The 26,594-nt window shown below is 39.1% G+C and overlaps 1 protein-coding gene across 2 annotated transcripts in view; it reads right to left on the bottom strand.

The window, feature by feature from the left end:
- Positions 1–15,731, bottom strand: part of LOC130919124 (uncharacterized) — a 44,760-nt gene extending 29,029 nt beyond the window's left edge. The window contains exons 1-3 of one of the 2 annotated variants that reach the window (XM_057841571.1): positions 15,531–15,731; positions 9,057–10,228; positions 6,550–6,706 (exon numbers count right to left, since the gene is read on the bottom strand). In XM_057841571.1, the coding sequence (XP_057697554.1) occupies positions 6,550–6,706; positions 9,057–10,228 (1,329 nt within the window). In that variant the 5' untranslated portion in view covers positions 15,531–15,731. The remainder of the gene's footprint in view (positions 1–6,549; positions 6,707–9,056; positions 10,229–15,530) is intronic. The other variant, XM_057841572.1, reaches the window with a different exon arrangement.
- Between the last annotated feature and the right edge of the window lie 10,863 nt (positions 15,732–26,594).

Genomic DNA, 26,594 nt, shown 5'->3' with positions numbered 1-26,594 from the left:
ACAGTCGCTTTTTTTTTAAAGAGTTCAATGTGAGGCAATATTACCAAACAAGGCACGCTGACATGTACGACAAGATTACAGGGAAGATACGTAGCGAGAAATTGAAGCAACTTGAAAATAGTTTAGTTTTACAGCGGCAGCATTTTGCAAGAGCCCGAGAGTCGAAAGAGAACGCCACAAAGGCTAGTTGCAAGATTGTTGAAATTATTAATTTAGAAAAATAATAAAGCAAATGTGACACACAGAATGGCTGGCTAAAATTTGCTTGAATATATTGTTCTACGTAAAGGACGTCAGCCGAGGTCGGCCCCTCACATTTTTACCACACCAAATCTGGCCCCTTTTGCAAAAAGTTTGGACACCCCTGCTGTAGAATGTTTCACTTCCTGTTGGTTTGGAGGCATTTATAGGTCACTTCCCCGTTAACTCATTGGCTGCCCTTGACGGCACCATTTTGAGGGGGAGAGGGGTCAATGAACAAATGCGACTGCAGACATGAAACTGAGCAGAGTGCGTGCGCTTGATCACATAAATCACAAATTTCTGTTTTTTTTATGTCGGAGATGTCAAAATAAAAGCGTGTGATTGTGAATGAGCCTACAAGGTGCCTGCCAGGCACAACAACCCATGGCTGGATTGGACACCTCTGGTCTTGATTATCCTGAAAAGCGCTATATAAAACGAATGCATTAATATTATTATTATTATTATTATCATCATCATTACACCTGCACCATGTGCTGTTTGTTTTTAGCAGCCTGTGCAGTGGAGACTAGCTTGTTATCTATTACCATTTCTGATCGGTCAGCGAACTAGGAACACGAATCTCGACGTTGTTTGGCAAATAGCTCTGTCACTTGTGCCTGAAACGGGAGAAAAAACCTCAAGAGCCTCAGTTACCGCAGTAGTTAAAAATCTAATTGTTCAGGTTTAGTAGCCGATCGTATTGCAAAACTATGCAACTTCAGTGTGAACGGAATGCACTCTGCGACACGTGACATTTATGAAAGTCAATGTGGTCCCTTTTGAAGGTCGCTGTGGTCATGCTTTTGTGGCAATATTGAGAATTTTACTCTGCCAGAGATAACATTTATAAAGCTGATCGCTTCACATGCAGTATGTGAGAAGTAAGATGGGAAAAACTACTTTGTCTTTGCTCACCATTGCTTGTTTGCTCGAACAGTGGAAACGTTTGGGTCGCATGGCTATGTGCTCATAAGAGCAAAAATTTCTGATAGTTCATTTGTTTGTGGATAAAAACTGTATGACTAAGTTCAGATTTGAATATATTTGAAAAACTCAACTGGACTGTTCACACAGCAAAAGAAATTTAAAAAAAAAATTTCAAGAGCAAATGAATCACAATTGAACTGCAGTGCGAACTTAGTTGTACTAGTATATTTGGTTTATCAGATTAATAACCATAAATTTAAAATCTGACTGTTGAGGGCACAACAAAGACATTATTTAGAAACTAGAAACTGCAATTTCGGGAGAAATTACACCTTGGTCTTTCCTCTGTGGAGATACAAATCTTAGCCCCACTCAGGTCTATCAATAGAATGGACCATAATGCCAGTCAATGGCACTAAACAAAGTAAAAGCCATTAGAAAAGATTGGGAGAATTGGACGTCCATGGCCGTCAATGGCGGCACCCTTCATAAGCGTCAATGGAATTGGAGAAGTTTGGGGGACACGTCCTATTGATATCTGGTCATATTTTGTTGATTTGGGGAAAAAAAAAAATTCCCATTGAAAATGAATGGGAAAAATTTTGGACGTCCATGGACGTCAATGGTATCAACTTACATAAGCGTCAATGGAATCCAAGTACATTGGCATCAATAGAATGAACAAACATGAAGAAATGCCATTGGAAATGAATGGGAAGTTTGGACGTCCATGGACGTCAATGGCATCACCCTCCATAAGCGCCAATCCAATCGGGGACATTTGGGGGACACGTCCTATTGATATCTGGTCATTTTTTGTTGATTTGGGGAAAAAAAAAAATTCCCATTGAAAATGAATGGGAAAAATTTTGGACGTCCATGGACGTCAATGGTATCAACTTACATAAGCGTCAATGGAATCCAAGTACATTGGCATCAATAGAATGAACAAACATGAAGAAATGCCATTGGAAATGAATGGGAAGTTTGGACGTCCATGAACGTCAATGGCATCACCCTCCATAAGCAGCAATGCAATCGGGGACATTTGGGGGACACGTCCTAATGATGTCTAGTCATTTTCTGTTGATTTGGGGAAAAAAAAAAAATTTCCCATTGAAAATGAATGGGAAAAATTTTGGACGTCCATGGACGTCAATGGTATCAACTTACATAAGCGTCAATGGAATCCAAGTACATTGGCATCAATAGAATGAACAAACATGAAGAAATGCCATTGGGATTTAATGGGAAGTTTGGACGTCCATGAACGTCAATGGCATCACCCTCCATAAGCGGCAATGCAATTGGGGACATTTGGGGGACACGTCCTAATGATATCTAGTCATTTTCTGTTGATTTGGGGAAAAAAAAAAAATTCCCATTGAAAATGAATGGGAAAATTTTTGGACGTCCATGGACGTCAATGGCAGCACCCCCCATAAGCGTCAATGGAGTTGGGGACGTTTGGGGTATACGTCCTATTAATATCTGGTCATTTTCTGTTGATTTGGGGAAATTTAGTTTTTTCCCCATTGAAAATGAATGGGAAAATTTTTGGACGTCCATGGACGTCAATGGCAGCACCCCCTATAAGCGTCAATGGAGTTCGGAACGTTTGGGGGAGACGTACTATTGATAACTGGTCATTTTCTGATGATTTGGGGAAATTTAGTTTTTTCCCCATTGAAAATGAATGGGAAAAATTTTGGACGTCCATGGACGTCAATGGCAGCACCCCCCATAAGCGTCAATGGAGTTGGGGACGTTTGGGGTATACGTCCTATTAATATCTGGTCATTTTCTGTTGATTTGGGGAAATTTAGTTTTTTCCCCATTGAAAATGAATGGGAAAAATTTTGGACGTCCATGGCCGTCAATGGCATCGACATCCATATAGTCAAATGAATCCAAGTACATTGGCATCAATAGATTCGACATGCATGGCCGTCAATGGCATCAATGCAATGTAAAGTCCATTGGAAATACTATTGAAAGTGAATGGGAACTTTTCCCATTGGAAATGAATGGGATAGTTTTTGGCAAATATCCGGAGAACCGTAAATTTTTTCCAAATTCTGTATACAATCTTTATGCCCCCCACCGTCCCGGAATTTTTGATGTCCAAATTATGTGATTTGGTCAAAAATTGTAGGACAAGTAGCGTTTTGAAAAAGTTGTAAAAAATCGGAAAATCGCCGTTTACGGGCGAACGAAAAATTTTTCGGGGTCGTTTGAAAAATTCCCATCGTCGCGCGAAAATTCCGGTCGTGTCGATACTTGAACGGTGCCGATCGGTGGTACGGTTCGGGCTGCGCGGCGCGCCGAAAAAACGCGGAGAAACCATTGCATAATAATAATAATAATAACTAGAAACTGCAATTTCGGGAGAAATTACACACCTTGGTCTTTCCTCTGTGGAGATACAAATCTTAGCCCCACTCAGGTCTATCAATAGAATGGACCATAATGCCAGTCAATGGCACTAAACAAAGTAAAAGCCATTAGAAAAGATTGGGAGAATTGGACGTCCATGGCCGTCAATGGCATCACCCTCCATAAGCGGCAATCCAATCAGGGACATTTGGGGGACACGTCCTAATGATATTTAGTCATTTTCTGTTGATTTGGGAAAAAAAAAAAAAATTCCCATTGAAAATGAATGGGAAAAATTTTGGACGTCCATGGACGTCAATGGTATCAACTTACATAAGCGTCAATGGAATCCAAGTACATTGGCATCAATAGAATGAACAAACATGAAGAAATGCCATTGGAATTAATGGGAAGTTTGGACGTCCATGAACGTCAATGGCATCACCCTCCATAAGCGGCAATGCAATCGGGGACATTTGGGGGACACGTCCTAATGATATCTAGTCATTTTCTGTTGATTTGGGGAAAAAAAAAAAATTCCCATTGAATATGAATGGGAAAAATTTTGGACGTCCATGGACGTCAATGGTATCAACTGACATAAGCGTCAATGGAATCCAAGTACATTGGCATCAATAAAATGAACAAACATGAAGAAATGCCATTGGAAATGAATGGGAAGTTTGGACGTCCATGAACGTCAATGGCATCACCCTCCATAAGCGGCAATGCAATCGGGGACATTTGGGGGACACGTCCTAATGATATCTAGTCATTTTCTGTTGATTTGGGAAAAAAAAAAAAAATCCCATTGAAAATGAATGGGAAAAATTTTTGACGTCCATGGACGTCAATGGTATCAACTTACATAAGCGTCAATGGAATCCAAGTACATTGGCATCAATAGAATGAACAAACATGAAGAAATGCCTTTGGAAATGAATGGGAAGTTTGGACGTCCATGGACGTCAATGGCATCACCCCCCATAAGCGGCAATGCAATCGGGGACATTTGGGGGACACGTCCTAATGATATCTAGTCATTTTCTGTTGATTTGGGGAAAAAAAAAATTTCCCATTGAAAATGAATGGGAAAAATTTTGGACGTCCATGGACGTCAATGGTATCAACTTACATAAGCGTCAATGGAATCCAAGTACATTGGCATCAATAGAATGAACAAACATGAAGAAATGCCATTGGAAATTAATGGGAAGTTTGGACGTCCGTGGACGTCAATGGCATCACCCTCCATAAGCAGCAATGCAATCGGGCACATTTTGGGGGAAACGTCCTATTGATATCTAGTCATTTTCTGTTGATTTGGGGGAAAAAAAAAATTTCCCATTGAAAATGAATGGGAAAAATTTTGGACGTCCATGGACGTCAATGGTGTCAACTTACTTAAGCGTCAATGGAATCCAAGTACATTGGCATCAAAAGAATGAACAAACATGAAGAAATGCCATTGGAAATGAATGGGAAGTTTGGACGTCCCTGGACGTCAATGGCATCACCCTCCATAAGCAGCAATGCAATCGGGGACATTTGGGGGACACGTCCTATTGATATCTAGTCATTTTCTGTTGATATGGGGAAAAAAAAAAATTTCCCATTGAAAATGAATGGGAAAAATTTTGGACGTCCATGGACGTCAATGGCAGCACCCTCCATAAGCGTCAATGGAGTTGGGGACGTTTGGGATATACGTCCTATTGATATCTGGTCATTTTCTGTTGATTTGGAGAAATTTAGTTTTTTCCCCATTGAAAATGAATGGGAAAATTTTTGGACGTCCATGGAAGTCAATGGTGGCACCCTTCATAAGCGTCAATGGAATTGGGGAAGTTTGGGGGACACGTCCTATTGATATCTGGTCATTTTCTGTTGATTTGGGGAAATTTTGTTTTTTCCCCATTGAAAATGAATGGGAAAAATTTTGGACGTCCATGGCCGTCAATGGCATCGACATCCATATAGTCAATTGAATCCAAGTACATTGGCATCAGTAGATTCGACATGCATGGCCGTCAATGGCATCAATGCAATGTAAATTCCATTGGAAATCCCATTGGAAGTGAATGGGAACTTTTCCCATTCGAAATGAATGGGATAGTTTTTGGCAAATTTCCGAGGAAGCGTAATTTTTTTCCAAATTCTGTATACAACTTTTATGCCCCTCACCGTCCCGGAATTTTTGATGGCCAAATTATGTGATTTGGTCAAAAATTGTAGGACTAGATACATTTTGAAAGTTTTTTTTTTTCACGGAAAATTGCCGTTTACGGACGAACGGAAAAATTTTCGGGGCCATTTGTAAAGTTTCCTGTGTCACGCTAAAATTCCGGTCGTGCCGATACTTGAACGGTGCCGATCGGTCTAACGGTTCGGGCTGTGAAGCGCGCGTTTTTTTTCCATTCAAAATGAATAGGAAAGTTTTTGGCAAATTTCCGGGGAACCGTAAATTTTTGCCAAATTCTGTATACAACTTTTATGCCCCTCACCGTCCCGGAATTTTTGATGCCCAAATTATGTGATTTGGTCAAAAATTGTAGGACTAGATACATTTTGAAACTTTTTTTGTTTTTCGGAAAATTGCCGTTTACGGGCGAACGGAAAATTTTTCGTGGCGGTTTGAAAAATTCCCATCGTCACGCGAAAATTCCGGTCGTGCCGATACTTGAACTGTGCCGATCGGTGCTACGGTTTGGGCTGTGCGTTGGCTCAAAAAAACGCGGAGAATAAGATGAATAAATAATAAGTACAATAAAGTTGCACAACAACATAACCTTGTTCTTTCCTTCAGAAAGACCAAGGTAATAATAATAAAGTTGTAGAATAACATAACCTTGTTCTTTCTTTCAGAAAGACCAAGGTAATAAAGCAGTGATGACAAATGCTTTCAAAATGAAGCTTAGTACAATTTCCTTATCAAAAATGGGGGTTTGCTTTCAGGCGGTTACCATTCTTCTGTATCATTCTCCTGTGAACAACACTTACACATGCAGCTGGCTGCAGTCCATTACTTACAGCGACTGCCCGTGTTGATTGTGAGGTGCTGTTCACACGCTCAAAGAAGCGTCTCTCTGCCTCATCGTAGCGAGTTTTTTCAAACCAGATCCTCTCCTGGGCCAGAAAGTTTACAGTGCTCATGTTGCTAAAAAAGAAAGTAAATACGAGAGTGGCATGAATAAACACAACAGACTTTACGGCCAGGTAAAAAAAACAATTCTACAGACCCGTTCAAAAAAATTGGAATACCTTAAAAAAGGTTGAATTCCATAATTCTATTAGAAAATTTAAACTCTCATTATACATACAGAGCCCGCAACTTTAACATTTTGAAGTATTGTTTTTTTTTTTTTTTTTTTAACATCATTTGGTGTTCCTTTCATAAAAACCATGAAAACAGCAATTCCAAAAATTACATTACTGAGAAGAAATCTACGTGTTTGTAGAGAGAGAAAAAAAATCAGGATCCCAACATATCCAAATATGCTACTTTCAAAATTAATGTCAATCTTCAGTACTTTGTTAGAAATCCATTTGCTTTAACAACTGCCTCAATCTGTGGCATTGCCAGTGTTACAGAAGCCCAGATTTCCTGGCCACCAGAAGCACCAAAACTTGGTTTGATGGTTATGCCATCATATTGCTTGACTGGCCAGTCAACTTGTCAGACCTAAATTGCATTGAGAACTGGATATTAACCTTGTTAAAGGTACCGAACCCAAAACTTTCACATCTGCATTCACCAAACACTTCGGAATTAAATAATAAAGCATTTTTGTTTTAATTAAAAACCAATACAGTTAAACTAGCAAGCTATTGTCTATGTGAATTCCATTTCAAATGTACAATATAGAATTTTGCCCCGATTTCCTTACCGTAATTTGTTTTATTATTATTATTTTCGTGGGTTTCGTGGACTGGAAGCCCAAAATATGTCAAAATAACCACATTCCTAATATACTTTAAATGGTGGATCCTGAATCTTTAATTCACATATTAGAAAAAAACATTTTGAATAGAATTATGGAAATAAACGTTTCCATCAAATTCCATTTTTTAAATGGGTCTATAGAGTATATAAAAAGTCTACAGACCACTGTTAAAATGCCATGTTTTTGTGATGTAAAAAAAAAAACAAAAAAACAATCGTTTTAATATTTTAACACATTTGGAGACTCTTTAAAGCTTCTGGTTTCTAAGTTAAATGTATTTGAGAATAGCTCTTGCTAGAATATATCGTAGCATATAATTATGTATTATTTAAGAATACAATATATAATTTAAATGTATTAAATAATTATAATATACAATTGTTAATATATACAATTTTATTCATTTATTTGCTCACTTTCACTTTTTGTGCTTTTCTTTGTCCCCTCACTTAAAGGCTAACGTAAGAGACAGCCTGTCTGCTAGTTGCGACAGCTAGGCACCAAATGAATGGAGCACAATTTTAAGCTATTTTTAAACTATAAATGTTATTGAGATCGATATTATTGATGTAAAAAATTGCGCATGTGTAGGCTGCTTTGAGGTGTTGAATTGGCAGTAATTTGGAAGAGTTCATAATTTGCTCGACCTTGGCATGGAATGACATTGCCATTAGCATGCCTTGTTGTTGGCTCCAAATCCTTGATAAAGCTATGGTCAAAAAGTTTAACTTTTGTTGAACCCTTTCACTACCTATTTTTCTTTGAAAAAGTTAATACTAGTAATAATATAGATAAAATCCAAATGCTACGATTCCTATACCCACTGCGATTTTTTTGAAAATCTGTAGGACGCATTGTCCCAACAGGAGTGAAAAGGTTATTCTGATCAAAACGTTTTGTGTTGTGAAATTTAATAATTTTGCCAAATAGCCAAGCCTTGGTGTTCCACGGTACATTTAATGCCATGGAAAGTATTTTGTAACCTTCTCCTTACTGATAATTAACGATAAGATCACTTGACCAGCTCTCAGCACTTGCTTGTACTGTAAATTATGACAAGAAAAAGTCTGCTGGGGGTGGGGTTTCGGGCTCTCATCAGAAACACTTTAAAATGCTGACCGGGTATGCTAATGCACATTTTGTCCATTTGATTTGTTTTGTGGGGAGGGTCTTGTGTAAAGCTTTTCCAATTGTGTTTAACTACAAATAGGCCATATTGAATGGTCAATTTTTACCTTATCTTGGTCTTGTTTTACATCACAAAAACAAATTTTAAAAGAGACTTTTTATATGCCATGTATTTAATGAGCTATGATGTACTGAAGATGCTCAAAACTATAGTGTTACTTTGAACAAACCAAACAAAAAGTAACTCATGAAATAATACACAACAATGGTCAATTCAAACAACCATTCCCAACAATATGGAAAAATTAAGTACAACAAATTAATGAACGGAACGAATTAAGGAGAACTGAAAATGTAAAGAAAGAAACGTTAGAAAAACGTACAGGAAACGGGGAATGAAAGGAAGTAAAATCTAATCTCCAGGTTTAATCATACTTTGCCCTTGGTGGGACTGTGAAGACAATCGATGAGGTGTCTGTGTTGGGCCTCCAGCCTTTCTTTGTCACCCCTGCTTCATCTCCACGGTAACCATGTAAACGGCTCTCGGCTGCGTCGTACCTCCACTTGTCCAGCCATACCGGCTCACTGTCAGGGTGAAGAAAGTAGCCAACTCCCAGATCATGCCTCTCTAGTTTAGCGGGTGTCTCAGTTGGTTCCTCCTCTTCCTTAATAGGGTGCAGCGCATGGAAAACCTCTGCTTTGACCTGCGGCACCGCTTGTTTTTCCTCCACCGCTATTTCCTCTTCTACTGCTGTAACGCTTTGGGCGACATCACCACTTCTTGGGCTGGAGGACTGTTTGGATGAATTGTTGCCGTATATATTTTGATAGAAGGTGGCTTCCGCACGATCATACAGTGGCTTCTCCAGCCATATATCACTAAAGAGCTCTGCTAAAATGGGTGACAGCCCATTAACTGACTGTCGAGCAGTTGTTGTTGCTGCCCTCTGGTGAGGGCTAGGAGTTATAGGCGTCGGAACTTGGGACTGGTAGCCTTCATCAGGAGTTGTGGGTGTGATTAAACTCAGAGACTGGGATGACTTGTCCAGGGTGTTTGGAATTGTTAGCTGCATAGATTCTTTAATGTGATTATCAACTTGTCTTGTACCTTTCTTTTTGAAGACCTTAATGGATGATGTTTTGTTTTCTGGAGTTGGAGCTGACCCATTCAGCTGAGCAGTTACCTTGGATGATTTTGCCAACCAGCACTGATAGAGAGACTCTGCTTGCTCGTATATGCTTCGTTGAAACCATACATTGGCACATTCCGACTGCAGGGCTATCATTCCAGCTTCGCGGTCAGGTGGTGGGCTTGTGTTTTTGTCAGATTTCTCTATATTTTTGACTTTGTCATTAATCTTCAAATCGACATGACTCCCACTTTCAGATGAACATTTCTTGCTGCGGCGCTTTTTTCCAAATGGCTTTGTAGTTCCGCTTGGGCTTCCATTTTCTGGAGAGGAGGATGTATCCCCATTTCGCTGGGTTGACTTTGCCTTATTTCTACACTCAACTGCCAGGTTGGTTGAGAATTCCACCTGACTATGGTTGGAAGGCTTATTATGATCCAAAATGTCTGAAGAACACTGGGGGATCTTCTTTGACATCTTTGATCAATTATAGGGAAAAGAAAACATACAGGTACAGGCTTGTGTATTAGTTGGAGTAAAACAACAAATTTGGCTAAAGGGATAGGAAAACTGAAGACCCTTTCACACATGCTTTCAAACTTCAGTTATATTAACAGTTGAATCTCAATATTCACTAGTGGCCATTAGCTATGTTTATCAAAATCTTTTATATCATTGGCTGTTTTCACAATCTGAACAATTGGAACTCATTAAGCCAATGGCCATTCCTAATCAATCTACACTAGTGTTTTGATACAAACACAAGTAAGGGTGGGTGATATGGCAAAAAGATAACATCATGATCTTTTAAAATTAGGATCGTAATGACGATTTTATCACAGTTCATTTTTCAGATTTTTTTTTTTTTTAAACACTAATTTGCACATTACTGACTAACTTGGTCATATAAAACAGACCTAAAATGTAAGTTAAACGCTAAAGGAAAAAAAACATTTTAAGCCATATAAGCTTTCTGTTTTAAGTACTTTTTGTTTTACTTGTCGATAACACGAAAATAATGTTTAACATGCCCTTGCTTGGAATTGTTTTATGTTTTATCTCCCACTATAACCTATGACGATTTTATCACAGTTCATTTTTCAGATTTTTTTTTTTTTAAACACTAATTTGCACATTACTGACTAATTTGGTCATATAAAACAGACCTAAAATGTAAGTTAAACGCTAAAGGAAAAAAAACATTTTAAGCCATATAAGCTTTCTGTTTTAAGTACTTTTTGTTTTACTTGTCGATAACACGAAAATAATGTTTAACATGCCCTTGCTTGGAATTGTTTTATGTTTTATCTTCCACTATAACCTACTTCATGACCATAAAAGGCCCAAAAATAGTCAAAAATAAGAAAATTCAAATTGAAAAAATATGCAATTTCAATAAAAACCATAACATGCTCAACGAAGGGTTTTGAAGTAATTCTATACAAATATTTATAAGTAAAAGACATGTATAATTTTAGGCACTTTTTAACACACTCTTTAAAAAAATTTTTTTTTTTTTTAAACAAGCTGCAACTTTACAATAGTCCTTAATTAATGAAAGAGTGCTGGCCTAATACCAATACTTAAGAACAGGGGTAAGGAAATTTTTGGCCGAGAGAGATCGAAAACACCCAACATATTTTAGAGAGATCGTGTATAAATATATATTTATATTAATGCTGTCAGTTAAACGCATGAATGACTGTGTTAACGCAAACCCCCTTTGACACAGTTAATTTAATCAATGCGTGATAAAATGTCCCTTCCCTCACACAGAAGTTTGGAATTCAAGACAACGCGAGCTCTCATGTACACCAGTTCTGGGGGTGCGCCAGAAATCATCCTGGTGAAACAATTTAATATTTAGCCCAAATGGGGTACATTGAGGTGGCGTGACGAACGTAAACTCGCCTGGCCGCTTGGCGCGACCAGATGCACTCCTCAAAAGAGCCAGATACGGCTCACAATACATGGGTTCCCGACCCCTGCTTTAGAACTAACAATAATAAGACAAGATTGGGTAGTCAGGAACAACAACCTTCAACTGTTTGCAACAAGTGTGAAAGGGAAGCTCAAGACACTATTTTACATTTTGTTGAATTGAAAGAATCCATTGAGGACAAAGTAGTCAAGCAGCATGCAAAGGACAGAACTAATCATGCAGATGAGCTAGGCTAGGAGAATAAAATCTTATTTGTCGATAAGTAGGACTCAACCTGTGAGCCAGTCAGTATACAGTATGACCTTGAACACCCACAACACAGAGCTAATAAAACAAAAGGTCTACCTTCATACTTGAGAAAAGATGTCTTAAATGCCACATACAGTTGTGTTCAAAATTATTCAAAACTTCAAGGCAGTAATGTTTAGCAACTTTTACATGAAAATACATTACCTAAAATCTCTGATTTAATGTTAGTTGTAATGTTGTACTCAGAGAGCAAAGTATTATTTGAGTATTACTTGCTATAACATGTTCAATAACCGCCACTGTTCTAAAAGTCTAGCAAGTGTGATGGACCCTCCGTTATCTTTTGGGCTTTTCAGAAACCACTCCGTTATCTTTTGGGCTTTTCAGAAACAAATCTTAGATCTGGATGCATGCTTGTCATCAATGTCCTGTTGGAAGGTCCAACTTCTTCAGCTGTGTAACCAAGAGCTCAGGGTAGATAACTGAAGTGTTGGTACCTAATACTTCACACAGGCTGCATGACAGACAAGGTTGTCCCTTGGGAATTGGCCAAGTGGCTTCTCCCTGCTAACTGTACGTGAGTAATGCATGCATGACAATTGAAAATAGCAGTGTTCAAATAGAACCAGGCATGTCATCCACACAGACAAAACTTTTTGTTCCAAAATTAATATGAATTTATAATTAATCATATTTTGCTAACTTGCCTGAAAAGCAGTGTATCACACTCCTTTTAAATGTTTCGCAACTGCTGAAATGTTGCCCCTAACCTGATTGAAACCTCTGTTCTAATGAGTTGTAATCTTTAAGGGAATTAATAATTTTTGAAAACACAAAAAGGTTATTTGTCAGTTAAAAAAAAACAACTTAAAGTAGTGTATTTATTTCACCTACCTTTTTTAAAATCTAATTATACACAAGATAAAACTAAAATACATAAATGTCACACTTGGTATCATACTTTATTGTCATGGGGGCTGAATAACTTTGAACACGACTGTTAATGTCATACAAATGAAGGACATAAAACTCAATGCATTGTTCCGTTACATAAGGAGCAGTGAGTGAATATGCAGACTGGTACATTCGCTTCCTGCTCTACCTAGATAGCCACCAAATCCCATCCTATCAGTTTATCACTTATGATTGAAAAATTTTTAAAATGTTATGCATGTGCAGCTTTCATGTACATTTGCAAAACGTTACCTTGCTAGAAGTGTAAAAACAGGTTTAGTGATTGTGACAGTTTGGACACTTCAACAAACTATTCCAAATTACTGATGTATTATACTTTAGAAATCCCAACAAATCACAGCCCAGAGAATTTTTGTTCAACTCCTGAGTTCTGACGGTCCGCTGTTAATCTTTTAGGGCCTCTAAAAATAAGGAGTACTTTTCTTATCTTACAAATCCTACAGACTTATAAAATAAATCGATTAATGACAACATTAAAATGTGTTTTATGCACTGAATTTAATAGATTTATTTTGTGGCGTATTCTGGTTTGTTTGGAATAAGTTCCTCGTCATAGGTGGTTTTGCTTCTGCTATTGACACCAACCTCTAGAAATATTTTTCCCACTGAAAAGATGGTTGTAAAGTGGTACTTTGACATAAAATCGCTTCGACAAATGAAAGTAAAAAGTCCTCCCTCACTCTGACACTTCAGCCACGCAGTGCGTTCAGGTACACCACGCAAAAACACATCTGCCACCTTAGAACCAAATTTGTTATATTATTACAGGTATTATTGTTATTATTATGATTATATTATTATGATTTTTATTCATAATTTCTTTTTTATGCTCTGTGTAATTGCTATTTGCAATAGTACCAGCAGTATTTATTAAGTATTTAGTGTAGGTTTTCAGGCTGTGGAACAAATTAATAGAATTATAATGTATTCTCATGGGAAAATCCTGCTTGACATAGGAAAATTTTGATTAACAATGTCCTGGAACGGATTAACTTCGTTTTAGGGGTGTGACAAAACATCGAAATGGTGATATAAAGTGATACTTTGTATCCCAAAAGGTTATCGATATGCTCCTGCCAAGAATCGAGATATTGTTTTAAAAAGGTGTCAATGTCCAAAAAAATAAAAAGGAACAAACAAGTTGCTAACAAAATCTTCCACCATAATAGTGTCTCAGTTAACTCTAAGGCTGCATTGATGGTGCTTGACGCCCAATCCATTTAGACTAGGAACGTTCGTTCATTCGAAACCAGAGCATTCACAGTCATTCTGTGACTTTTAGGGCATTTACAGGTCACTTGATGTTCATTTTAAGGCATTTACAGGTCATTTCCTGTTGTGTTTGTGTCACCGCCTATTCATTTGTGTGATTCCCAGGTTACTTCCTGCTCTGTAACTCAAAATAAACAGGAAGTGACCCATAAAATACCCCCAAATCAACAGGAGGCAACTGAAAATCAACAGGTAAATGACCTTAAATGGCCCAAAATTACCTCATTGCCTGGCGTTGGCTGCCACTGAACAGCCATAGACTTTCAATCCTCATTCGGTCATTCGCTGCCACCCTCCCAGTTCAAATGGATTGGACGTCTGCCAGTGATAAACTTATTCCAATTCACAGCAGAAGCTTGTTTTTCTGTTTATTAGTTGTTTGTAGAATATCCTAGAATGATTTCCTGACCGTTAATAATCGTTGTATCGCCATATCGTCAGATCGTTATCGTGAGCTTTGTATCGCAAATCGTATCGTATCATGAGGTGCCAAGAGGTTCCCACTCCTACTTTGTATGTACATATTTAATAAAGAAAATACTGTTAAAAAATTGATTATTGTATATTAGAATTATACCTCCTATGATGGTTAAACAGCATTGATTTGAATCCGCTACAATGTGTATCCCACTGTTGATTTTTTTTTTTAAATAACAAAAATTATAGATTTAATTGGTTAAGCGAAACCTCATATTTTGAACGGAAGGTTTTCGTTTGGGCTGGTTTTATAATTCAAACTGGGCAGGAATTAAGCTGTGATTGGGCTGTAGACTGTCTTTTCCATCTGGAAACCCTGTCCCGACTCCCGACCCCCCTTGTAATTTAATACTATGGAGATTATTTCTCCACATCAATCCACATTATAATGTCAAACATTCCCTTTCATAACATTTATACAGGCGCAGGCCGCGGAATTAAATCCAAATGTAGCATTGTCCTTCAAATCAGAGTGGGAAGATACTTCAAGATGTCGCACAATGAAGCAGGCAGCTGTATAAACTGGGCATCAGTCATCACGTAGCCTTGAAATAAGAATGTAACGGCACCCATAATTAAAAATATATTACGATGTTAGGTAAAGCATATCGTTTCGAAATTCTATATCGGCGTCATTTTATTTAATGTGACCCTCTTAACGTTCAACGCGCCGTTCCTTTGCTACCGGTATCCTGCTACATGGATGGCGTCATTGACTCTAGCCGCTTGCTAGCGAAGGCTAACACATGGCCATGGCCAGTCCGCTTAAGACTGACTGCTCCTTCATTCCCGAAAAAGAATGGGGGGGGGGGGGGGGAAGCCTGAGTCTAACACCCGGTTGTCAGTCAAAGGCACATTACTTACTGTTGTGTTTTGTAGAATCGTCGCTATGGGTGCAGGCTGCCGCCGAAACGTGGTTCGCAATCGCCAAGTGACAACACGAAAGGAAGGAGGAAGCGAAGGGTGGACGGGTGGACGGACGCATGGCAGGGAGTTTTGAACATTGGGGTGGGTGGACAAAGGACGTTTGCTTCCTTCCGTCACAGACTAATACATGATGTCACAGAGGCGGTGAAATAAACCCGTCGTTTAAAAAAAAAAAAAAAAAAAAGTAAAAGCAGCGTACTTCAAAAATAATATTACAAAAGTAAAAGTGGTCATCCAAAAAATGTACTGAAGTACAAGTAAAAAAGGATACAGCGAAAAAAATTCTTAAGTATTGGCAAGGCAAATTTATTTATATAGCACAATTCAACACAAGGCAATTCAAAGTGCTTTACATCACATGAAGATCATAAAAATCACATTAAAATCAATAGAAGGCAGTGGCGCCTCCAGAAATTTTTCATAGGGGTGGCCAGATGGGGCCATTTAAAATCTTGGGGTGGCACACCAAAACTAAAAGCCATAATTTCAGATTTTCATTATATTGTTGCAGTAAAAAGGTCAGGGGAAAACTATCAGAAAGACTTAAGGACACGGCTACTGATACACTTAGGTGTATTGTGTAATATTTGATGTTACTACCGGTAATGAGTTAATGTGCATAGTCCATAACTGTCCAGTCAGCATTTTGAGTTCCACAACAATTCTGTTTTACTGTGTTATGTATGTATTAGGCATAAAGTGTACATTTAACAAAACAAAATGGTTACTTGGGAAAAGCAGGTGCTGGCAGATACAAATAAAAGCAAGTACAGAGGCAATCATATCTTAACTGGATATTTCCCAACACAATGTTAATGTGACACAAAAATAATTATTACTAATTGAACAAAACATAAAAAGTACTTCCCAACAGCGATAACAGATTACCAGGCTATAACGTAAATGAAATGCATAACTGATGCTACAACAATCTTACGATATACGAGCAAGTGGGGTGGCCAATAAATTTATAGGGAGGGCCGTGGCCAGGGGTGGCCACCCCCTGGTGGCGCTACTGAGAGAACGTAAAAACAAAGACAATCTAAATAGGAAATAAAATTATACATAAAAATCGCAATTGATCACGAATAGAATAAAAATAAATAAATAAATACTACTACTACTGTCAATAATTGAAATCAGCAATGGAGATAAGCACAAGAGGAATAGAAAGCGAATAGATAACATATATAGGCAGTTATGGAAATGCAGTGTGAAGGGTTTTTAGCCCTGATTTAAAGAGCATATGACACCAGAAAAAAAGTCTTAAATGGCATTATTATGTGATTTATAATCATATTTTGAGACGATTCGACTATATACAACAATTTAGCAAAGCGCAGATGACGAGAAATTAGTCTTTTAATCTGCCGGTTAGCCACGCCTACCATTAATAGGGCTTTAGCATCCCCAACAGGTGGATGACGTCAGCGGTAGACTGGGCTCATCGGTTTTACTATTCAGCCCATTGAGGGGGAATTGTTCAGAACGAGGAAAACGCGACGAAGAGAGCCGCAAAATGTCATTGTTTCAGTCTCTCTACTCCAATATTTTTACAGGATATTCTTTTTATCCAAGTATTTTTCCCCAATAGCTATATAAATGGCTTGAGAAGGACCAGTCAGCCCGTCGAAGGGGAAGTATTCACAACGAGGAAAACGCGACGAAGAGAGCGGCAAAATGTCATTGTTTCTGTCTCTTTACTTCCATATTTTTACAGGATATTCTTTTTATCCAAGTATTTTCCCCAATTGCTAAATAAATGGCATGGTCATGACAAATAACAATCTTGTGCTAAATGGAATATGAAATAATAAAAATCCATTTATTCAAGACGACATGGCAAAATTACTCCATAATGGTCAAAACAGTCGACTTCACCTTTACTGTCGCACCTCCCGAACGATATTTTATGACACCTAAATCGGACATATTTCATTTCCCTTCCCCGGCTTCGGAGAATGTAAACAAACCAGAAGGAGTGACAGCTAGCCGACATGCTAACCCGAACCGAGGGATGTTTCAAAGTCTTCGAAGTGGAAAAGCACACGTAACTAGCCTGGATTATTTGACATGACGACCCGGTTGTCGACTGTCTTTGCGGATCGGTAAACCGCCCGGCGGAGAGCAATTTACAGTTGGTTCCCGGGAGGAGGGTGGCTGGAGTTGTTGTGCAGCTAACGTGCTAACAGCTAACTGCTAATGAACATGAGGAGAGCTTTTTACATGCCTATCAATGATCAAACGTAAGTAGTCCTTTATTTAAAGGAATTTTGTAGTGTTTACTTTGTAATCACTGTATTCGTATTTGACATAATACAAAACAAGATGTTTACTCACTTCCTCGTAAGTCCAATGGTCCCACAGTAAATATCCACGGTGAATGGGAACCTTTTGAAACTCCAAAAAGGCGCATACGCCTCTCCCGCACACAGAATGATTTTTCTGCAGCCGTTTGGCTGGCGTGATGCGAAAAATAAACGTATTAATCCGCAAAATCAGCTGACTCCTTCGTCCTCATACACAACAGTACACTGTATGAGGAAGAGGACGTCTTCTACCGTACACGTCACAGCGCCCTCCTCCTCAATGCAAGACCGAAGCCGGAAGTCACTCATTTTCATGGCGCGGGATTCAAAAAACTAAATAAATATAGCGATCGCTTCCACACACATCCAAGCGGTCCATATCATTCAGGGGCATAAAATACCGCGTGTATTATGAAATAAACATGCTTTTTCGTGTCACAGGCACTTTAAAGGAGCTAACAGTTTGAGCATACTTCAGACCTTCAGGTAACTTGTCCCAGAGGTGAGGAGCATAATAACTAAATCCTGCCACACCCTGCTTGGTTCTTGTTCTTGGAACATACAGGAGACCAGTTCCAGACGACCTTAGGGGTCTAGATGTTTCATAGGAATCTAACAAATCAAACATATATTTTGGTCCAAGGCCATTAAATGTTTTGTAGACGAGCAGTAGTATTTCATAGTCCATCCTTTCACTCACTGGAAGCCAGTGTAACGATTTCAAAACCGGTGTAATGTGGTCCAGTTTCTTTGTATTTGTGAGGACTCTGGCTGCAGCATTCTGTACTACCTGCAGCTTCCTGACTGATTTAGTAATGAGGTATTGAATGAGTAATTGAAGTAATGAGTAACATTGTGAGTAACGGCTTATTTTTGTTAAAACATTTTTTTTTTCAAATACAGTGGTACCTCGACATGATTGCTTAGACACGCAATCTTTTCAACACCCAACGTAAAATTTGACTCGACATTTGTTTCTACATCGGACGACCAGGGTTGTTACTAACGGCGATATTTTCTTCAGTAGTGAGCAGTGTTGTTAATAACGGCGTTACAATATAACGGCGTTACTAACGGCGTTATTTTTTTCAGTAGTGGGTAATCTAATTAATTACTTTTCTCATCTTGGCAACGCCGTTACCGTTACTGAGGACGGAAAGGCATGCGTTACTATGCGTTACTATATTGGTCGAAAAGTCTGAGGGAGACGGACTCACCAAGACGACAGAGCAGAGCAGGAGCGGGGAGGAGGCAAGAAAGTTGTGACGCCGAGCAAACGCGATGCTAGGTAGCTCCAATAATACATGTTGTAGCCGATAGCCGACAAACTACGCCCGCATGTTATGGTAGATATGGTGGACATGGTAGATATCACATGTACTGTATATAGATATAACTAGATGCAACTGACAGACATGGCACTAGATGCGTTAGTAGACAGCCGCCATCTTAAAGCAGTATGCTTTTTAGGACGGCTCTGTTGTAGAGAACCTTCCTAGCGAACCTAAGTAACTTTTTATCTAAAATACTTCTAAATCGGCAAAATCTTGACTTGAGTCTATCTTTAAATGATGAAACAGTTTTAAAACGTTCATATGTCGAAAGTAGAGAGAAGGGAACTAATGCAATAATGGGAACAATTTTAACAACTTTTAACAGTTGATTCAGGGTAGTGGGTAAATTAGGGTAAAGAATTGGGCTCGGGCCAGTTGTACCAAAAACCTCCACAAAAAACTTCACATAGTGTGGCCAATGTTTTTTTTTTTTTTTTTTTTTTTTTTTTTTTTTTTTTTTGAGGGGGGGGGGGGGGGGGGGAGTAATTATCACCAATTACTTTGCCAAGTAACTAATTACTCTTACATTCAGGTAATTGAGTTACTAACGCAATTACTTTTTGGGAGAAGTAATTTGTAACTATAATTAATTACTTTTTTTCAGTAAGATTAACAACACTGGTAGTGAGTAATCTAATTAATTACTTTTCTCATCTTGGCAACGCCGTTACCGTTACTGAGGCGGGAAAGGCGTGCGTTACCATGTTGGTTGACTGATGCGAGAAAAGTCTGAGCGGACTCGCCGAGACGAGAAAGCAGAGCAGGAGTCGGGAGGAGGCAAAGGAGTTGTGACGCCGTTGCAAACGCAATGCAACTATGCTAGGTGGCTCCAATAATACCTGACTGTAGCCGATAGCCTACAAACTACGCCCACATGATGCGACAGTAGATATCACATATATATAGAACTAGATGCAAATGACAGACACGGCAGCATTAGCAACATGTATAAAGAACTAGATGCGTTAGTAAACAGCCACCATCTTAAAGCAGTAGACTTCTCAAGAAGGCCCTGTTGTAGAGAACCTTCCAAGCGAACCTAAGTAACTTTTGATCTAAAATGCTTCTAAATCGGCAAAACTTAACTTTCTAAACTTAACTATCTTTAAATGATGAAAACGTTTTGAAACTTACACATGTTGAAAGTAGACAGAAGAGAACTAATGCAATAACGGGAGCAATTTTAACAAATTAACGGTTGAGTCACAACATTAAATGATTTCCACACATAGCAAAGGTTACTATCTAGTTATCGCAATATCCGCAATCCCCCTGTGTCTAGTTAAGTTTAGTGTAAAGAATTGGGCTAGGGCCAATTGTCCCAAAAACCCTTTAAACTTCACATTGTGTGACCTGTTTTTTTTTTTTTTTTTGGGGGGGGGGGGGGGGGGGGGATACATGAAAATTATCACCAGTTACTTTGCCAAGTAACTAATTACTCTTACATTCAGGTAACTGAGTTACAAAGGCATTTACTTTTTGGGATTTGAAATTTACCTGTAATTAATTATGTAAGATGTGCTTTAATGCTTTTGCACACTAACAGTATTTACAATAATTAAACCAATTATGTGTGTTTAAAAGTAGGTGCTATGATTATGTTTTCTCATGTAACAGTCTATTCGCTTGTGCTTTAGTGCTTACACAATGAAAAGAGTAAGGTTTCTGTTTTCAGTAGACGTCACCATAATGTTTCAATCTGGTTTCTGTTCTCAGTAGACGTCATCATAATGTTTCATTCTGGTTTCTGTTCTCAGTAAATGATACTATAACAGCTAAACGAAACTCACGCATGCGCAATGAATGCTCTCCCACTTGTCAATAAAAGACGCGGTCCCCCGGAAGGAGGCTGAGAAGAGGCTTGTTGTGAGCAAATGTGCTGCACTTTCAGCCTTCTCCCTGGTGGCCACCAGTGTTAAATTTTATCTTCGTCTCAAGTCTGATTCTTCCTCCGTCCCTTCCTTGGTCTTTTGTTGTTTTCTTAGTTCAAGTATTAAGTTTAGACCTAACATTTTTCTCTGATGCCGAAACCCGGGACCTAAAATCCGCGTCCTTCTGGACCGCCGCGGGGCCAACGGGCGCCGCCGGTATATTTACGACCTTCTTCTCGTGACCGGACGGCTGCGCCTTTGTTCCTGCGACGACCCGGATTACCGGTAACAGGTCCCACACGAACCAGGGAGGGACGGATCCAGGTAGGACCATATTTTTGTCCAGAGTTGACGCTTTCGGTGTTGATACGGTGCGCATTTAGTTATAAATCGGGGACTTATAAGATTAGTTCGAGGGAAGAACGGGGTAAAGTAAACCGTTGAAATCAACCCACAGGAAGAACGGCGCAAAGTAAACCGTTGAAATCAACCCACTGATAGTTCCGGGAACTATTGTGTGATAAATTACGTACGTTTTAAAGGTCTAAAAAGCGTTGCGTAATATTAACTCATGACGTACAAAGGGTTAACACATGCACGGTATTTTGTGTGACAAAATATCGTCGGAAAGCCGGTCGTGGAACCGTTAAAAGATCAAAAGTGACAAAAATTCAGCCTAGAACCGGAGATAAAAACTCGAGTAAACGAAAAATTAACAAAATCGAACTTACAAAGACCGTGCACGGCAAATAAAATCGAAATTACGTGAAATAGAGGTCATTGAAACAACGAAACTTGCGAAAATGGGTCAAAATGTCGTTAAAACAATAGAAGATTGACCGGAAAATGATGAAACGGAAAAGAACGGGAAAAACGAAAGGTGAATTCGGTTGTGAATAGGAATTTCTGTGTATCTGTGTTGACAGTTTGTCATTGAGCTCAAATTGTTTGTAAATAGCTGACCGTTCGCTGCGTAATTAGTTGACCGTTTATTGCGCAAAATCGGGAAAAAAAGAGAAGTTTTTCAACATGAGGAGTGCGGCCCTTCGGTGGCCCCTATTTGCAACATGGGGTCCTCGACGGCATCCGCTGGGTTTTTGCCCAAATTAATTATAAGGGAAAGTTGTAATTGCAGCTGGGAATATTCCAGCCTTTCCATTGTACTATTTAGGATATGAATTTTGAAATGGAATCTCATTAGAGATAAAAATAGACTTTTGAGCTAAATTCAAAATAAGAACGCTCTTAAAAGAAAATAAGAATGGCTAAAAGAGAAAGAAAATAGTTAATGTTTTGAAAAAGGAATGATAACAAATCAAAAGTTGGGATTAAAAAACGTTCTAAAATTCACACGGAAAGCAGATAATTCTACCAACCTGGGGTGAGATATAAATAGATGTTTTTTAGTGCACGAAAAAACATTCTTTGTTCTCCTCTGGACTGCTGAATTATCCTCTATTATAAATTATATGGATGCCAATTGGAAAGATATATTTATATTAACAGCGCTAGTTGAAATCATGATCAGAATTAAAATTTGAATTGATTAATGGTAAGAGGTAGTGTTTTAAGTGTTAAAGAATAGCAGAGAAGTCATAGTGGAATAAAAAAAAGATTGCTTAAAAGAGTGTTGTCGTCCTACAATACTCTTCCATGCAAATGAAAACCTTGCCTGGGTAAAAAAAAAAAGTCAAGCCTATTGGCCTATTGAGATACTGAGACATCTAGACCCCTAAGGTCGTCTGGAACGGGTCTTCTGCATGTTCCAAGAACAAGAACCAAGCAGGGTGAAGCAGCATTTAGTTATTATGCTCCTCACCTCTGGAACAAGTTACCCGAACGTCTGAAGTATGCTCAAACTGTTCGCTCCTTTAAATCAGGGCTAAAAACGCTTTTGTTTAGCACTGCATATCCATAACTGTCTATATATTTTAATCTACCTGCCTTCTATTCCTCTTGTGCTTATCTCTATTGCTGATTTCAATGATTATTAGTAGTAGTAGTTTTTGCTTTATTTTTATTTTATTTTTATTTATTTATTTTTAATCTGTGATTAAATGCAATCTTTTGTCTTGGTTTTTACGTTGTGTTGATTTAAATGTGATTTTTATGGTCTTCATGTGATGTAAAGCACTTTGAATTGCCTTGTGTTGAATTGTGCTATATAAATAAATTTGCCTTGCCTTGCCTTACTGTATTTGATTAAAAACAATCAATTGAATAGATTATAATTGCGTCGTGGAATCGTAATTTTTGGATTACATGTTGATGAATCTTCAACAGTGACCCAAAGAATGTGAAAAGACATTTTGTCAGCTCTAAAGATATTCCAAAACAAAGACAAATTCCAATTTTGTAATCTTGAGTGGAACATTGCGCGATATATTAATGCCACTGCAAAATTCGATTTACTGATTAAAATGGGAGCTGACAGAATTGATCATAAGCAAATATTGGCATTTGCCAAGTGGAAATTATTATACTGGGAGGATGTAACTCTGTAACTTTGGGTTGATTGCGGACTGTAAACTGTTTTTGATACGGTAATAGTAACGGTAACCGTAATAGTATGGGGTTTAAGAGATTGTGCGTTGTTCTCAAATTTGCGATATATGATTACAATTCTCCCAAGATAAGCTTAATTTATTGACCTAACCTTTGGTTGATTTTGTGAATATGTTTCAACGTGGAGTTCATAAAAGCTAACTGTAAGTAAACAGAGAGACTTAGATGTGTCAGAAAGAAGGTTTTGAGATATGGAGGAATGTGAGATAGAAGACGTAAGCGAAGGGGAGGTGGAGAATGTTCCGGGTCGACGAAAAAGTAAATTCGAGACGCAGGGCATGACTGGAGGAGGATCGCACCTCCGAGGGCGCGGCTTTGGAGAAGGCCCTTCCCACGGAGGAGGTTGATCTGTACCTCTTAGTTGATGAAATAAACTATAGACAAAGACCGGAAATGACAATATTGATGGGAAACACGCCAATTTTTTTCTTGTAGATCCAGGAGCGGAACCTTCGTGCGTTAGAGACATTGCACGTTTAAGACCAAGGAAAAAATTTGAGTAGGATTCGCGATCATAACACAATCCAAGGTCTTACTGATAGGACAGTTACCATCTAATATGCCAGCCTGAGAAGCTGAATTGACTGCCCAAATTAATGGCCTTGATAACGTGTCAATCGGGAACAGGCTAGCAGTTGAAGCAGCCAAGATAGCAGTTGTAAATCAACGCAATAAAGCTAAAATACACCTATTATCTGAAACTGAACCACAACAACTAATAGATGAAAAACTTAAAGGCTATCAAAACATAGCATCGCACACAGAAAAGCAAAAATGGGCGATGAAAGGTTTCTACCAAAATTATTGATCATATGGGCAGCTTAACTGAGCCACACGATTGTCAAGTGTCTACAGGGGGGAGGACTGAGTTATTGGTTAATAGACACTATGACAATTGTGGCCCATTGTCTTCAATTCATACTTGGAAAACAAAACAAAAAAAAAATTTTCAGTGTTTACTTTGCATAAACAATGTTAAGAGAGACTAAAAAGAGGGAGGTTTCTAGAACCAACTCAACTATTTCATACATTGCACATGTATTATATTGAGTTAAATAGAGTGTTGGGGAAAAGATATTGCCTGGGGAAAAATAGATGTATTTTCTAGATGAGTTAAGATTTTTCGTAGCGTACATGAGGACGAAAAAACAGTGATTGCATGTACAGACCCCAGTCTGCCAGACTATTGGAAAAGACAAATTGGACAAATTAGTAACAGACTGATGCAGAAGGAAAGACTTTGCCACTTTTTAGACTGCCAGATTTAACCCCAGGACCTGTTAAAGGTTCTGGCAGCATTCTAGCTCACATAAAGAAACAGTTTGATCCAAGACAAGTTTGAGACAACAATGATCTGCCAGAATGTTCCAATCCACAGACTCTCAAGGTGCGGGTCAGAGACTTGGTCTTCCTGAAAGTGTTGCAGCGTGCCAGATGGGACAGTGAACGCTGGGACGGTCCTTAAGAGATGGTTGGCGTCAGCCCGACTGCAGTGAAAGTCTACGGATGCACTGGGTGAATTCGTCAATCCCAGTGCAAGCTCTTCCGGTTGCCAGAAGGACCTAGCGATGCCAGTCCACCAGACCCTGATTCCTAAGGTCCCGACCTCATCTAAAGTCATCAAGAGCGGTGGAGGGTTTTCCGCCCTGTTGGCAGCCCGTCCGCTCCTACGAAAGACCACAGCCTGTCACTCCAGGGGACCAAGTCGTCATCAAAGTCATCAGAAGAAGGCCCCTTGTCCAGCCCGCGTTGGGAAAGCCCCTACAAGGTTCCCATCGCCACGCCCGCAGCAGTCAAGCAGTGACAACAACGGGTGTTGTGGTTAGAAAATAGGTGTTCGCGGCTAAGTGCTTTTACGCATCAGAGCACCGGGCACCTGGCCACAACCCCGCTACGTTAGACAACAAGGTGTTCTTATGGTCCACTTCCGGACACCCTACTAGACCTCCTTACGGCCCAGTGCCGGGCAGCCTACTAGACCTCCTAGACATCGTTGAGGATAACACTGTACCCGCCTCTCGATAGGGGCCTACAGCAACACCACCTTACACCCTTCCGCTCCAATCCGTATCCAAATACGACCTTGTGTCACAGGTCCCCCTAGAAGAACCAGATACTAATTTGGACAGTGACGATACGGACACTGTCGTCTAAAGCAGATTCCCCACGTCGGCCATCCCGACTCTGCAACCTTATGGACTCTCGATAAATAACACCGATGCGGCGATCATAAATCGCTGAAATGTGGCATTCAAAAGAGTTCCAGATTGTATATACATTTACCAAATGTTGTGTTGAATTGTGTGTTTTCCATGGAGCCATGGCATGAAGCTGCTCTCGTCCCTAGCGCTAATGGGGAGGGAATAGGGGAATTTTTTCCTACGTGCTTAGGTTTTTCGCCCCTATCGTGGCATTTCATAACTCCTGCTAATGGATAATTGACGGGTCTGACACCAACTCCACTCTCGGGCATGTCTAACTCTGATGAAAGCTGAAAAGTTTTAAACCCACAACAGGAGGGAAATGTAAGATGTGCTTTAATGCTTTTGCACACTAACAGTATTTACAATAATTAAACCAATTATGTGTGTTTAAAAGTAGGTGCTATGATTATGTTTTCTCATGTAACAGTCTATTCGCTTGTGCTTTAGTGCTTACACAATGAAAAGAGTAAGGTTTCTGTTTTCAGTAGACGTCACCATAATGTTTCAATCTGGTTTCTGTTCTCAGTAGACGTCATCATAATGTTTCATTCTGGTTTCTGTTCTCAGTAAATGATACTATAACAGCTAAACGAAACTCACGCATGCGCAATGAATGCTCTCCCACTTGTCAATAAAAGACGCGGTCCCCCGGAAGGAGGCTGAGAAGAGGCTTGTTGTGAGCAAACGTGCTGCACTTTCAGCCTTCTCCCTGGTGGCC

This window comes from Corythoichthys intestinalis, chromosome 7 (genome assembly GCF_030265065.1).
Source record: "Corythoichthys intestinalis isolate RoL2023-P3 chromosome 7, ASM3026506v1, whole genome shotgun sequence".
Taxonomy (NCBI): domain Eukaryota; kingdom Metazoa; phylum Chordata; class Actinopteri; order Syngnathiformes; family Syngnathidae; genus Corythoichthys; species Corythoichthys intestinalis.
This window is presented reverse-complemented; position numbering and strand designations above follow the sequence as displayed.